Source organism: Pan paniscus, chromosome 11 (genome assembly GCF_029289425.2).
Source record: "Pan paniscus chromosome 11, NHGRI_mPanPan1-v2.0_pri, whole genome shotgun sequence".
NCBI classification, from domain to species: Eukaryota; Metazoa; Chordata; class Mammalia; order Primates; family Hominidae; genus Pan; species Pan paniscus.
The window spans coordinates 42,924,350-42,940,222 of record NC_073260.2 but is presented as its reverse complement, the minus strand read 5'-3'; the positions used below and the strand labels follow the sequence as shown (position 1 = coordinate 42,940,222).

The window sequence follows — 15,873 nt, the reverse complement described above, 5'->3', positions numbered from 1 at the left end:
GAAATTCTCCTAGAGTGTGATCATCTGATATGTTGAATGTTCTAACAAAATAGAAAAAGGAGGTGGTTGCGGTGGCTTATGCCTGTAATTCCAGCACTTTGGGAGACCAAGGCAGGAGGATCACTTGAGGCCAAAATTTCGAGACCAGCCTGGACATTTTAAGCAATTCCCACACCAAAGAAATCCACCAGCCAAACAAGTCTTTGTGCCCAAAAGTAAAAGTAGCTTCTCAGATTTTCAGTCATGAAACAAGACACCATTAAGAAGCCCAAATTCTAAAATATAGTGAGACGTCCTCTCTATAAAATAATAATAATAATTAGCCGGGCGTGGTGGGGCGTGCCTTGGTTCCAGCTACTTGGGAGGTTGAGGTAGGAGGATCACTTGAGCCTGGGAGGTCAAGACTGCAGTGAGCCATGTTTGTGTCACCGATCTCCAGCCAGGTGATAGAGACTCTGTATTAAAAAAAAAAAAGAAGAGTGTATATGCATCTTAATTGTATGATTAAAGGCAACTATTACCCTGGCTTGTGAATTCTACTTCTAAAAACAAGGAATTATTTTTAAAATTTTCTTTTCTTTTCTTTTCTTTTTTTAAGAGACAGGGTCTCACTCTGTTGCCCAGGCTGGAGTGCAGTGGCGCAATCATAGCAGCCTCAAATCCTGGGCTCAACTGATCCTCCTACCTCAGCCTCCAGAGTAGTTGGGACCACAGGTACATGCCACCACACCCAGCTAATTTTTTCATTTTTTATTTTATAGAGATGGGGTCTCGCTATGTTGCCCAGGCTATTCTCAAAATTCTGGCCTCAGTGATTCTCTTGCCTCAACCTTCCAAAATGTTGGGATTTATAGGCATGAGCCAGCCTGCCCATCCCTAAACATTATTTGTTTATATAAAGTGATGGGGAAGTATTTATTCATCTCTGCTAAGAATTTGAATATAGAATTTTGCATAAAACCAAACAAAACAAAACAAACTGCTGCTGCTTCACTGCTACTTCTGAAGCCCAGGCCGGGGCACTCGTGCTGCCACTGTTCTCATCCGCTCCCCTCGGCCACTCCCTTACGCACGGAGAAAACAAGACTCCTGTTGGCTTTTTTTTTTTAAAATACAACACCTAATTCTCAAATAATTTGAGGCCACGGTTGGCCAAAAGTACAGACAACAATCACACTGCAAAATAATTAATCTGAGAAAAAAACAAGAGCTGATACACTGCCTGCTTAGGAAATCTGAATCCTGATTTCTCAAATTAAAACTATGACTGAAGTGTTTAAATGCCATTCAAAACAAGACACTACTGCTAAATCCTGCAGTCATTCTCAGGCTGCTGGAAAACATCTTTTTAAAAGTATTTATTTCTCTATAAAATTAGTGTAAATTAAAGTGAACTAATATAATAATAATATTAAATAGCTAGTAATTTCTGTGGAACTTTAAAACCAAGAGAATGATAGAACTTGAGTGTATTAACCACACCACGGAAGATTCCAGTTATTTGCACTGACAACACGGTATTTATCCTAACTGCAGGTTATGCACTGATTAAGTCGGGGTTGGGGGAGAACTCCACTGAGCTATCATGAGTGACAGCACACACCACCTGACAGGCACCAGAGGGTGACGTGTTGCCTCTGTCACAGGGAACCCGGGCACTCGCGGCCTTCTGCCTTCCAACCCAGGCCAAGCATGGCTTTGCAGAGCAGTGTGCAGCAGATGTATTTTCTTCCTTCCCATCTCCCCTGACAAAATCCTCCATCCTACCTACCTCTTGCCTATATTCCAGTTCACCTTCTTCTCTGCAGCATCCTTGGAGCCTCGGTACTCTGAGATTTCAGATATAGTGAAATCTGCAACCCAAGGAACACGGCAAAGCCAAAAACTAAAAAGCCAGGTCTCGAACATAAATGTCCAATTCCAAGAAAAAAATCCATCAGGGCAACTATGCACTATGTATACTGGCTGTCCACTCCGGACACCACAAGAGCGTGCACAAAGGTGACCCTGAGGCCCTGCAGCCTCCAGAGAAGGCTTTCCCACTATCTCTGAGTCTGACTCAGAAGCCTGAAGTGTTGTTATGGCCTAATTCTCCAGGCATGCCGCGTAACAGGAGCTTTTCACTGGAAACAACTTATCAGACGATGCCACGCCACCTGCGTCCACTGCCAGCAGAGGTGGGTGGTGATGACAGAGGATGGTGGAGCTCAGGAGTCACCACCTTACAAATAAAACCCTTTTGAGAGAAAGACATGGGGGTGCTACAAAGATGATACTGATGAACACCACTGTAACTGTCACAAGCTTTTTGCTTCTCAAAATTCCAAATAATTAGTCAGGCTGAACTGAATACTCTGCTTGGGTCTAGAAATACAATGGCAAACGTCATTACCAGTAACAACAGAAGGTATAGTTTACATGGAATACTGAAAAGAAAAGAGCCTGATAGAGACCATGTTTAAACTTACCCTGGGAATGATCATTCAACCACAAAGTGCCTAAGCATTATTTGCAACTGCTCCACCCATTCAGAACATCTTTGCCACTTGGAACAGTTTGAGAAGAATAACTCTATGTAGTGCATGATGCTCTTGAGTCAGAATATGTGGCAATCGTAGTTGACTAAGAGAAGTAAAGAAGAAAACACCCAAAAGGTTAATCTATCTCAGAAATACAGCAGGTCTGAATGCGCGACAATAAGCTTTTATTTGTAAGATATTCAAGAAAATGCCATAAATAGGAGCAAGTTAAGCAGGTTTTGCCTAATTCTGAAGAGTGAAATCAGCTTGATTTTTAAATCTTTCTCAGCTATGTGAAAATACTCAATGAAACCACAAAGTACCAGAGTTGGTTGCAATGGAATTTTTCTTTGGAAGAGATCTTGCAAGGAACTTTTGCATTCTTTCATAACTTCCAAGTCCAAGAGGAGACAAGAGAAGAAATTCTTAAAATATGAGTTAAGGAAAAAGCTTCAGAGAAGGAAGAACGCAGCTCAGACACAGAAGGGTGGCGGTGGACCCCGTGACACGGACACACCCGCCTTCTGGGGGTCTTCAACATGCTGTTCCACAAGTGGGCCTCTTGTACATTCTTCTGCAGAAATAAAGCCTCTTCGCTGTTAAGGTCTTCATTTCAAAGATGAAAGATCTCAAGAGAATACGAATTTGCTGCTATTAGCCTATTAAAGGCATTCTGGCTATGTCTGGGCAAGGAGAAAAGCGGGAACAATGACCATCATAGGGAAATGCACCAACTTAAACAGGCGACCTCAGCTCCGACCTCCTACTTTCATTTAGCATCAAGTGCTACACACTGTACTTACTGTATTCCCTAAAGGGGAGGAGGAAAATGAGACAGAGCAGGAAATTCTGCACACTAAAGAGAGAAGACTTATGAGAGAGCTGCTGTACAATGGCAGATTTCGAGGCTACAAAATCACATATTTAATGAAAGTAGATCAGTGGGAAAAATGCTTCTTTGCTAGATTGGGAAGGACATACTCAAGATACAGAAAACTAGAGGGAAATTGTATAGCCAACTGACGAAAATAAAACCACCCCAATTATCCTAAGCTAACTACTTTTGATAGGGAAGAAAAACTGTTTCAGTGAAGAAAACCTGTTTCAGTGTCTTTATCAACTGCTATTTTGAAATATGTTAAGGATAAGCATAACTTTAAAACAACGTATGTTACTTTCAATATCCTTTCTATGAGAGGAACAGTGAAGCCCACCTTCCCTCCCCACCACCATCCCATTAATTGAAAAGATTCAGAAAAAGAACCTTTGAAAATAGGCAAACCAACAAAGCTAGGAGCTGACAAGGAGAAAAACATGCATTGTGGGAACCACACTAGGCACCAGAAGTAAGCAACGGCAGAGAAACAGAACGGGACACTTACAGCAGCTATCTGTCAGGGGGTCCTGATGGCTACTGTGTTCTGAAACCATCGAGACAGAATAGCAGGATGGGAAGAATGTAGTCACAAACAATCCACCAGATGACAACACTACACAGTGCAGAGGTCAGCACAGCTAGGGGACATCTGGAAAGGGGTGAAGGGGAAAGAACAGATGTTCAAATTGGGAAGCCAAAATAAATTACGCAATCATCAATCAATCAAGCCATATGTGAATTTTAGACACCCTAAAAGCCCAGCCAACAGCAACAGGGATACAAAGGGGCGGTCAACAAGGATGGAGTTTTGCCATTTTATGTTGAAGAAAAAAATGCTGTGTTTAAACAGGTTTCATACTTTGGGACTCAGTCACTAGTGAGATAACTACCCCATGTTAATTTAACTTTATGATACTGAAATCAGTCACAGATAAATGATTGAGGTTCTTCAAAAAGCAGAAGATGTGCACACACAGAAAACTAAAGCAAACCACAAGGGGCAAAGGAGGCAAAACCAGATAACCAAAAACAAACAAACAAAAAAACACAAAACCCCAGACTAGTTAACAAAATCACAGGAGGCACAACTAAAAATGAACGTAATACAGCAGAACTGATCTCACTTCAAGGGAGTTACTAACTCCTGAGCCATCCAGGAAGCTAAGGGAATGGCACATTTTTATAATATGGTTCACATTTAACCCAGGGCAACACAAAATGAGCAAAATTTCACTTAGGTATGCATACTATAGACTTTTCTTAGTTGTTTTCCACACTCATTTTCCTCATACTAGTTGGCTTTCAGCTTGGTGTTTCTTTCTTATTTTTTATTTTTTAATTATTATAATTTTTTGAGATGGAGTCTTGCTCTGTCACCCAGCCAGCCCGGAGTGCAATGGCGTGATTTTGGCTCACTGCAACCTCCGCCTCCCAGGTTCAAACAATTCTCCCACTGCAGCCTCCTGAGTAGTTGGGATTAGAGGCGCACATCACCACGCCCAGCTAAGTACTGTATTTTTAATACAGGGTTTCACCACGTTGGCCAGGCTGGTCTCAAACTCCTGATCTCAGGTGATCCGCCTGCCTCAGCATCCCAAAATGCTGGGATTACAGGCGTGAGCCATCGCACCTGAGCTCTATTTTATTATTTATTTATTTAATTTTTTTTGAGATGGAGTTTCACTCTTGTCGCCCAGGCTGGACTGCAGTGGTGTGATCTCGGCTCACTGCAACCTCCCCCTCCCGGGTTCAAGCAATTCTCCTGCCTCAGCCTCCCAAGCAACTGGGATTACAGGCATGTGCCACCATGCCCAGCTAATTTTGCATTTTTAGTACAGATGGGGTTTCTCCATGTTGGTTAGGCTGGTCTTGAACTCCTGACCTCACCCTGCCTCTTTTTCATTTTTAAGAAACAGGGGTCGGCCGGGCGCAGTGGCTCATGCCTGTAATCCCAGCACTTTGGGAGGCTGAGGCAGGTGGATCACCTGAGGTCAGGAGTTCGAGACCAGCCTGGCCAACATGGTGAAACCCCGTCTCTACTAAAAAAATACAAAAATTAGCCAGACGTGGTGGCATATGCCTGTAATCCCAGCACTTTGGGAGGCTGAGGCGGGCGGATCACGAGGTCAGGAGATCAAGACCATCCTGGCTAACATGGTGAAACCCCGTCTCTACTAAAAATACAAAAAATTAGCCGGGCGTGGTGGCAGGCACCACGCTACTCGGGAGGCTGAGGCAGGAGAATGGCGTGAACCTGGGAGGTGGAGCTTGCAGTGAGCCAAGATTGCACCACTGCACTCCAGCCTGGGCGACAGAGCAAGACTCTGTCTCAAAAAAAAAAAAAAAAAAAAAAAAAAGAAGAAGAAAGGAAGAAAGAAACAGGGGTCTTGCTCTGTTACCCAGGCTGGAATGCAGTGGCGTTATCATAGTTCACTGTAACCTCCAACTCCTAGGCGCAAGCAATCCTCCCACATCAGCCTCCTGAGTAGCAGCTGAGACTGCCTGTTCATGCCACCATGCCCAGTTTTTTATTTTTTTATTTTTTTGTAGAGACAGAATCTCACTATGTTGGCCAGGCTGGTCTCGAACTCCTGGGCTCAAGTGATCCTGCTGCCTTGAACTCCCAAAGCACTGGGATTACAGGCATGAGCCACTGTGTCCAGCCTCAGCTTGGTGTTTCTTAATCCATTGGTCTGGGTCCTAGCAGCGAGGAAGGAAACCTCCCCCCATTTGGAAGGGCAGAAGCTCTTTCCAATGACTATACTTCCAAATGGTCACCTGGATACATCTGTGACCAAATATTAGAGCCTCTACTGAGCATCTGCTGTGTGCGGAGTACTGCTAATCAATTTGGAAATGGCTGATTTGGCTTATCATGTCATCTTTATTGTTGACCTCATCACTGTCATCATTAAAAATTACATGTCAGGCCGGGCGCAGTGGCTCACGCCTGTAATCCCAGCACTTTAGGAGGCTGAGGCGGGCAGATCACGAGGTCAGGAGTTTGAGACCAGCCTGGCCAACATGGTGAAACCCCATCTCTACTAAAAATACAAAAATTAGCGAGGCGTGGTGGCGTGTGCCTGTATTCCCAGCTACTCAGGAGGCTGAGGCAGGAGAATCACTTGAACCCAGAAGGTGGAGGTTGCAGTGAGCCAAGATTACGCCACTGTACTCCAGCCTGGGTGACAAAGCAAGACTCTGTCTCGGGGAAAAAGAAATTACATGCCAGGCATCCTATATTGTGGAAAAGGATTAGACTAAAGGGTGAACTCGAAATACAGCCTAACCTTACCCCACAAGTTATACCCACATCATCTTATTTAATCTTCCCACAAAAAAACAAGCTACTAATATACATAAAGATCACAGGGGTGAATATTTAAACGGAATGAATAAATGGTCTGGGAGCCCTAGAGAACTCTCTACTGATCCCAGCCTTCACCTTCAGTTCCTTAAAGGCAGAATGGCCTGAATGTCCAAGTGTCAGCGTTATAGATGGTTACTTTTTCCTCTAGTAAACCTCATGGCTTAAGAATTATTTTCCGGCTGGGCGCAGTGGCTCACACCTGTAATCCCAGCACTTTGGGAGGCCAAGGTGGGGAGATCACGAGGTCAGGAGATCGAGACCATCCTGGCTAAAACAGTGAAACCCTGTCTCTACTAAAAATACAAAAATTTAGCCGGGCGTGGTGGTGGGCGCCTGTATTCCCAGCTACTTGGGAGGCTGAGGCAGGAGAATGGCATGATCCCAGGAGGCGGAGCTTGCAGTGAGCCAAATTCGCGCCACTTTACCCCAGCCTGGGTGACAGAGCGATACTCTGTCTCAAAAATAAAAATAAAAAATAAAAATAAAAAAAGAATTATTTTCCATTGCTAACAGATATACCCATCTCCAAACCTACCAAAACCATCAGTATGTAGAACGACAGGCCTCATGGCTCAAGTTATGAAATCTACCAAATCCATTTTAGCACAGACAATATACTTGTCATCACGTCCTGAAGATCAGCTCAATGTCATGGTGCCACATTCCTGTCATCACTGTAGTCAGGATCAGACAGGCTGAGCAAATGGCCATTTTATAATCACTAAAAACTTAAACTCTCCCCCAAAACTGACCATTTATAAAAGAGAAACCGGCCAGGCGCCGGTGGTTCATGCCTGTAATCCTAGCACTTTGGGAGGCTGAGGTGGGTGTACCACTTGAGGTCAGGATTTCGAGACCAGCCTGGCCAACATGGTGAAACCTTGTCTCTACTAAAAATACAAAAAATTAGCTGGGTGTGGTGGTGCGTAATCCCAGATACTCCGGAGGCTCAGGCAGCAGAATCACTTGAACCCGGGAGGCAGAGGTTGCAGTGAGCCGAGGGCACACCATTGCACTCCAGCCCGGCCAACAGAGCAAGACTCTGTCTTAAAAAAAAAAAAAAAAAAAAAAGAGAAACCAATCATTGGAATAATATTTTATGTACTATAACCTTCTCCTAAGAATCACTAGTACTTGTGTATTTCCCACTAACTTTCCTTCTTGCATGTACTGTATTTTCATAAGGCTAAGTGCCAATGCTAAAGCAAAATAACTTGCTCACAGAAATCAATGAGTCAAACTTGGATGAAGAAATTGATTTTGTATTTTTCAACCCAAGCAACTGTTGAGAACAGTCCCTCAGGGACTTCTATTCCTAAAATAACAACAAAGACACAAGAGGGAAAGAAAGAAAATCTTCAATTGATCTTTTCTAGGGCCAAAAAACTGCAAATAATAGCAGAGAGGGTTTGAAAAAGCAGAGACAGGGATAAGCAAAATGTTGTAAGGGAGGAGGAAGGAGATTTGCTGAGATTCATCAAAAATCCCCTCGGGTCTATACACGTAACTCAGAGCTTAGAAAAACTAGCATTTCGCTTTCTTCTTTAAAAGTGTGGCCTAAAACTTTGTTATTTGTGTTATGTGGGGCTATTTATATATATTGTTTTTGGGATATTACCAAAAGGAATCCTGAGCTACCTCTTTGTTTTTTAACTTTTACCATTGTACTTGATTTTACTTATTTATTTAGACAGGGTCTCACTCTGTCACCCAGGCTGTATGCAGTGATCGTGGCTCACTGCAGCCTCAGACTCCTGGGCTCAAGTAGTCCTGTTGCCTCAGCCTCCCGCATAGCCTGGTCTACAGGTGCGCACAGCCACGCCCAGCTAGATTTGAACTCACATTAATGAGAGTAGCAGATTCAGAGGGTGACTAAAGGAAATTTCCTATTTAACAAAAACTTTTGACTAAGCAGGATTTGTATCCCCTGACTCTCAACTTGACTTCTGAACAGCAGGCAACAAAATATTAAAACATAAACTGATGATGCTGATTCTGAAAAACAAAACAAAAAATCCCAGACACAGCTAAAATCAACCCACAAAAGCATCAGTTTCCTAGGGCTTGCAATTCAATGTGTGGTCCCTGGACCAGCAGCCTCGGCTAGAAATGTGAACTCTTGGGCCCCACCCCCACCCCACCAATCATAACCCATATTTCAACAAGCGCCCGGGTGCCTCCTGCACACTGAAGTCTGAGAAGCACTGCTCAAGGGTGCTGCCTGCCTCCTCCACCACATCCGGAATTAGTATCTGGATGATTACCTGGAGCCACCATAATACTTCCAAAGAAAAACCATTAAGGCCTTAGGTGAAGACTTTTAATAAGGAAATTAAAAACAAAATGGCATTTGGAGTTAAGTAAATTATACAAAGGCACTATTTTTGTTTGTTTGTTTGTTTTTTGAGATAGAGTCTCACTCTGTCACCCAGGCTGGAGTGCAATGGCACGATCTCGGCTCAATGCAATCTCTGCCTCCCGGGTTCAAGCGATCCTCCTGCCTCAGCCTCCCGAGTAGCTGGGATCCTATAATGCCTACAGCACCCACCATCATGCCCGGCTAGTTTTTGTATTTTTGTAGAGACGGGGTTTCACCATATTGGCCAGGCTGGTCTTGAACTCCTGACCTCAGGTGATCTGCCCACCTTGGCCTCCCAAAGTGCTGGGATTACAGGCATGAGCCACCACACCTGGCCAAAAGGCACCATTTTTAAAAAAGTATAGTTGACTAAAGTACCACTAAGTTGCAAAAGAAATGCTTAATAAACGCCTATAATCAAAATGGATGCCCTACATTCATTCACATAACACTGCATATTGTAAAACTCAATTCTTTGCCTTGGGTCTTTTAAGAAGAACCTCCCAGGGGAGCAACCCATAATGACACATGCCTTAGGTGTAATTCTACTTCAGAATTTTTATGACGAGACACTAGTGAGGAATTACTTTTAATTGAAAAGAAAACCTGTTCTCTGCCAATATAAATGGTTTATTATATCATACTTCCTTACCATATTACAAGATGCTTACTGAATAAATGATCTATGTCCATCACACTCCCTCCCCGCAAAAAAGAAGGCTGGAAATCTGGTGTCCCACAATGAAAAAGGAAGTAACTAGAAGGAAGAAATCCAATGGCAACAAGTGGGAGCATTTACTAAAGAACAGCCTACAAAAAATACCATGGTCATGTACTTTGCTTCTGCATATTTTTCTAACAATCTTGGATGCTCCATCAGGTTGAATCCCAACTAACACACATTCACAAGAATGTACACATGGACATACATACACTCAGTACTACAACACTTCCTATTCTCAGGCTAAATCTTCCTCTATAATTAGAAAATCATTCCCCAAAGAAACAAACAAAAAACCCAAAATATAGTTTAGACCAGTTCATTGTTGCCCCAAAACAACATAATGTCATTAAGCCATCATGTCATGCTTATCAAAACAAATGATCTGCAACATGGCAAATGTAAAGAAATACACCACTTTAGTAACTATGGACAAGTCTGGCATCCTGGGCTTTACATCCGCTGTCGCGCTCCTGAGGATGCCCCATGCTGATTATTCATGGAGAAAAAGTATCCCTGATGTCGCCTTCCCACCCATAAAGGCTCATGAGGACCAAGGTAAACAAGGGACAGCTGAGAGCTTCCAAGGCCAGCACCCCTAGGTTTTAAATAACATAGGCAAGCATTTCAAAGTGGCATCATGGGCTTGCAACTGTGGAGAAAAATGTACAGGAAAAACCCTCACCAAGGATCCCACACACATATGAAGAAACATCAACCACAACAAAGGAACCCAGACTCACGTGAGAGGAATAGCGTTCGTTTTGGATTGTCTTCTGCTTTTCAAGGCCCGAAGTCTATCACCTTGTGTCACTCCATTGATTTCGTCATCATCACTGTACTGTGTAAGTAAAAAAACACTGAGCTAATGATTTAAGTTGCACTTATTAATGCAGTACAGCAGAGCAGCAATTTATCCACATGAACACAGTCCAAGTTTCTGCGAGCTCTAGAATACTTTTCCCTTTCACAATCAAGCTTCAGGTTACATTTTAAGACAGCCAAAGTTGACTTTCAGAGACAACCCAGCAGCACTCTTGTTAGAAAACACATCAACAGTGAAGAGGGTTAATGGGCTTTCAAGTTTGAAAACGCTCTTTTTAAAATCTCAGTGTACTTACTACCACTTAATGTAGTAGTACTGCTACCCCCTAAGCCTTTGATTTGTTAAAAGCTCTCTATTTGAGAATGATTGCTTTCCTAAATCAGCTGTTGTGAAACGGCAAAAAGGGGTGAGGGGCAGGGGTAGATCTGGCTGAAGAGCTCACTTCACAACCTTTTATGCACCTGCTGAGTGAGTAAAACATAGTTTTATGGACACACAACCTTGTTTCCACTGTTTTGGGTAAAAAGTGCTTAGAGAGGGTTATAAATATAAAAAACTGACAATCATCCAAGAGCTGCTTTATTATTTTACCTACGGTTTTCTCCATACCCTGACAGGTTCTCAATAGCAGTTAAAGCAGTAACAACATCGCAACAGAAACGGCTTGATTACCGGTTCGGGTTCTTGCTGATCTTGATTCTCGACCCCATTTATGGAAATGTCATCAACGCCAGAGAGAAGTTTGGAGAAGGCTGCTCTGTGTTGTCCATTCTCCTGCCCCTTTAACTTCTGACGAAAATAGTCCCCTTCCAGCCAGAGGTTTGTTTGCTTCCTAGAGCATTTAAATAACATCAAAATAGAGCTTTCCAGAAAGATACATGAACAACTTCTTCCTACCAGATTATCTGTTGTTATTGGAAACTAAAGGAAATTCCACTCCCCATCAGATGCCAACCCCACATGTTTCCTGGGAACTACAGACGTAGGCTACTACTTACATCACCAAAAACTGCTGCTGAGGCCCAATCACCGAGCCAGGTCTGCAGATCCTGACCCACGCAATGGTCTCGGCTGCTGTCATCCTGTAATGCTTCATGATGTAGCAGGCTATCAGAGTGCCCGTGCGACCAAGGCCAGCTAGGAAAAGAAAGCAGCACAGAAATGAAACTTGGGCTGATGTACTCCAGGATTTTGTTGGGCAGAATTTTTTTAAAAGGCTTCTCATGACTCTGCTTCTTTCAATAGTGGTTCTCAAGGCTGGTTACACTCTGGAATCACCTAGAGAGGTTTTTAAATACTGATGCCCGGTCTCACATCCGGAATGTATTTATTATTTGTTTCATTTATTTATTTATTTTTGAGACGGAGTCTCACTCTGTCGCCCAGCAGGCTGGAGTGCAATGATGCAATCTCAGCTCACTGCAACCTTCACCTCCTGGGCTCAAGCAATTCTCCTACCTCAGCCTCCCAAGTAGCTGGGATCTACAGCCATGTGCCACCACACCCGGCTAATGTCTGTATTTTCAGTAGAGACAGGGCTTCACCATGTTGGCCAAGCTGGTCTCAAACTCACCTCACCTCAGGTGATCCGCCTGCCTTGGCCTCCTAAAATGCTGGTATTATACACTTGAGCCACCACGCCTGGCCTTACGCCAAGAATTTAGATTTAACTGGTATGCAGCATAGCTTGGACACAGAGATTCCTAAAATCTTCCAGATGATTCTACGTGTAGCCGAGGTGGAGAATCACTTTCTGAGCAATGATTCTCAGTAAGAGCAGTGTCTTCTGCCCTGGGCATTTTAGAAAAATGGTACCACCATCTTTGCAAAACCAAAGGCTTGTAATTGTGCACTTACTCCCACATCCAATTATGTTTTCTGGTCTGTAATACCCATTTTCACTCAGATTTTTTTAAACCTCTATTGGTGCTGGCCTGTCTTATCTAGACTATTATCATTACCTCCAGTGATGGTTAATTTTATGTGTCAATCCGGAATGAATCTTTGGAGATTAACATTTAAGTTGGTGAGCTTTCAGTAAGCACAGTTCCCTCCATAATGTGGATGGGCCCCATCCAATTAGCTGAAAAACCTGGGCAGAACAAAAACCCTGACTTTCCTGAGCAAGAGACTGCCTTTGGCTTTCATCTGCACCATCAACTCTCCCATGTTTCCAGGCTGCTGGCCCACGCTGCATATTTTGGACTCACCAGAATCCATACTTGCATGAGCCAATTCCTTTTAATAAATCTCCTACATATAAAAAAAATCCTACTGCTTGTTTTTCTGGAGAACCCTAAATACAGATTTGGATCATGAGATAGGGGTCACCGTAACAACTACATAGAAATGGAGAAGTGGCTTTGTGAGTGACAACCTTGGATATTTAGCAGAGGAGATTTGTAAGGGAAGTGTTGAAGATACAACCTGGTTTCTCCTTACTGGTTACTGTAAAATGCAAAAGGAAAAAGAAGAATTAAAGAAGAAATTGTTAAGCAACAAGGAATCAGGAACTAGAGTCAGAAAATTCTCAGGCTATCCATATTGCAAAAAATAAGAGTGTTACAGAGAGAAAAATCAAGGGTGTGGCTGGACACTCCCCCTCTAAAGAGATTACCTAGACTTAATCTGCCATCTCAGCAGAAGCAAGGACAAGAGATGGGATTATACCAGCAGAGACACTGGCATCTTGCACTAAAGGGGATGGACATGGAATAAAATAAAGTAAGGCTTTTGGACTTCTGACAGCAGAGCTACCTGGATGCAAACATTCTTTGTCCTTCAAGAAAAGGAAGGATGATCCCAAGGGCAATTTAGAGACCCCCAGTGCTGCCACTGCCACCAAGACAGAGTATATAAGCTCAGGGCAGGCCTGCCCACTCCTTGATTTCACAGGGTAGGGCCACCTCTATTAGTTAGAGCAAACCCAGCTGCCTCTGACCACAGCCCTCAGGGACAAAGCCACTACCCTAGAGGGCCTGGAGGGCAGAGCATGGAGCCAAAGAGGATGATTCTCTAGCCTTAAGATGTAATGGGATTTGCCTGGCTAGGTTTTGGACTTGCTTAGAAGCTCTTTCTTCTGGTTTCTCCCTTTTGGAATGGTAATGTCTATCCTGTGCCTGTACCATCCCATCACAGCTGGGAGGAATTATGCCTCAGGATGGATCATACCTCAAGTCTCCCCTATACCTGAGTTGGATGCTATTTAGATGAGACTCTGAACTTGGAGTTGATGCTGGAATGAATTGAGATGTTCAGAACTGTTGAGATGGGGTGAATGTATTTTTGAAGTGAAGGGACATAAATTTGAGGGGGGCCAGATGGCAGAATATAATGAACTGAATTGTGTCCCCCCTAACCCAAATCCATATATTGTTCTAAGTCCCAATACCACTGTATTTGCAGATAAGGCCTTTACGGAAATAAATAAGGTCACAGAGTGGGGCCCTAATCCAATAGGACTGTTGTACTTCTAAGAAAAAAAAGAGATAGGCCGGGTGCAGTGGCTCACACCTGTAATCCCAGCAGTTTGGGAGGCCGAGGCGGGCAGATCATGAGGTCAGGAGATTGAGACCATCCTGGCTAACACAGTGAAACCCTGTCTCTACTAAAAAATACAAAAAATTAGCCGGGCGTGGTGGCGGGCACCTGTAGTCCCAGCTACTCGGGAGGCTGAGGCAGGAGAATGGCGTGAACCCGGGAGGCGGAGCTTGCAGTGAGCTGAGATCGCGCCACTTTACTCCAGCCTGGGAGACAGAGCGAGACTCCATCTCAAAAAAATAAAAGAAAGAGACGGCAGGAGTTAAGTGCAAACCATGAGAAGACTCAGAGATGACAGACATCTGCACTGCAAGCCAAGGAGAGAGGCCTCCCCAGAAAACATCCCTGCCAGTGCCTTGCCCTTAGACTTCTAGCCTCCAGAACTGTGAGAGAATTAACTTCTGTTGTTTAAGCCACCCAGTTGGTGATATGCCCCAGCAGATTAATATACCTCTTAATGAATCTCAATTTTCACTATACAGCCCAATTTTCATACTGTCATCATTTTTCTTCCCTAAACAAAGATGCAATCAAATAAGATCCTCTCTAGGCTTTTAATTGGTCATCATTCTATTTCAGGGTATCTCAACCTCAGCAGTACTAACATTTGAGGCTGGATAATTATTTATAGTGAGGAGCTGTCCTGTGCGCTGTAGGATGTTTAGCAGCATCGCTGATCTCTACCCACCAGATGCCCGTAGTACCCAACCCCCAAAAAAGGTCTCTGCAGGTTGCCAAATGTCGGGTGTGTGATGGGGTTGGGGTGCAAAAGGACCTTGCTGAAGAATTACTTCAACTGCTTTTTATAATTAAAAAATGAAATAAGCAATGCTGGCTTTTGTTTTAATTATGTTTAAAAATTGGAGTAAAATATACATAAAATTTACCATTTTTCTTCATGCATCATTTTCCTGATTTCATTTAGTTGTCTGAATTCTCTTTTAGCTCACTGAACATGTTTAAGACAGTTATTTTAAATTCTGTATTGGGGCCGGGTGCGGTGGCTCACACCTGTAATCCTAGCACTTTGGGAGGCCGAGGTGGGTGGATCACAAGACATCAAGACCATCCTGGCTAACACAGTGAAACCCCGTCTCTACTAAAAATACAAAAAATTAGCCGGGCGCGGTGGCGGGCGCCTGTAGTCCCAGCTACTGGGGAGGCTGAGGCAGGAGAACGGCGTGAACCTGGGAGGCAGAGGTTGCAGTGAGCTGAGATCGTGCCACTGCACTCCAGCCTGGGCGACAGAGCAAGACTCCGTCTCAAAAACAAAAACAAAAAAATTCTGTATTGGTTAATTCGGAAACTTGTATTTCCTTAGTGTCAGTTTCTGAATATCATTTTAACCACTTTTTATGTGTACAGCTCAGTAGCATTAAGTACATTCACATTGTTGTACAAACATTACCACCATCCATCTTCAGAACGTATTTCATCTTACAAAACGGAAACTCTGGACCCATTTTTATTTTTTATTATTTTTATTTATTTATTTTTTTGAGATGGAGTCTTGCTCTGTCGCCCAGGCTGGAGTGCAATGGCGCAATCTCGGCTCACCGCAAGCTCCACCTCCCGGGTTCACGCCATTCTCCTGCCTCAGACTCCCGAGTAACTGGGACTACAGGCGCCCGCCACCAAGCCTGGCTAATTCTTTGTATTTT

At 43.6% G+C, this 15,873-nt stretch overlaps 1 protein-coding gene across 25 annotated transcripts in view; it reads right to left on the bottom strand.

Annotated features, from left to right (window-relative positions):
- The window catches only part of CDC14B (cell division cycle 14B), a 122,314-nt gene that overhangs the window by 11,706 nt on the left and 94,735 nt on the right, over positions 1-15,873 (bottom strand). For 12 of the 25 annotated variants that reach the window (XM_057298683.2, XM_034967823.4, XM_034967820.4 and 9 more), the window contains 3 exons: positions 11,671-11,809; positions 11,345-11,504; positions 10,590-10,687 (listed from right to left, as the gene is read on the bottom strand). In XM_057298683.2, the coding sequence (XP_057154666.1) occupies positions 10,590-10,687; positions 11,345-11,504; positions 11,671-11,809 (397 nt within the window). Of the gene's footprint in view, positions 1-66; positions 456-559; positions 3,203-3,901; positions 4,046-10,589; positions 10,688-11,344; positions 11,505-11,670; positions 11,810-15,873 lie in introns of those variants that run through there. The other 13 variants (XM_063594299.1, XM_055117845.2, XM_063594294.1 and 10 more) reach the window with 6 other exon arrangements.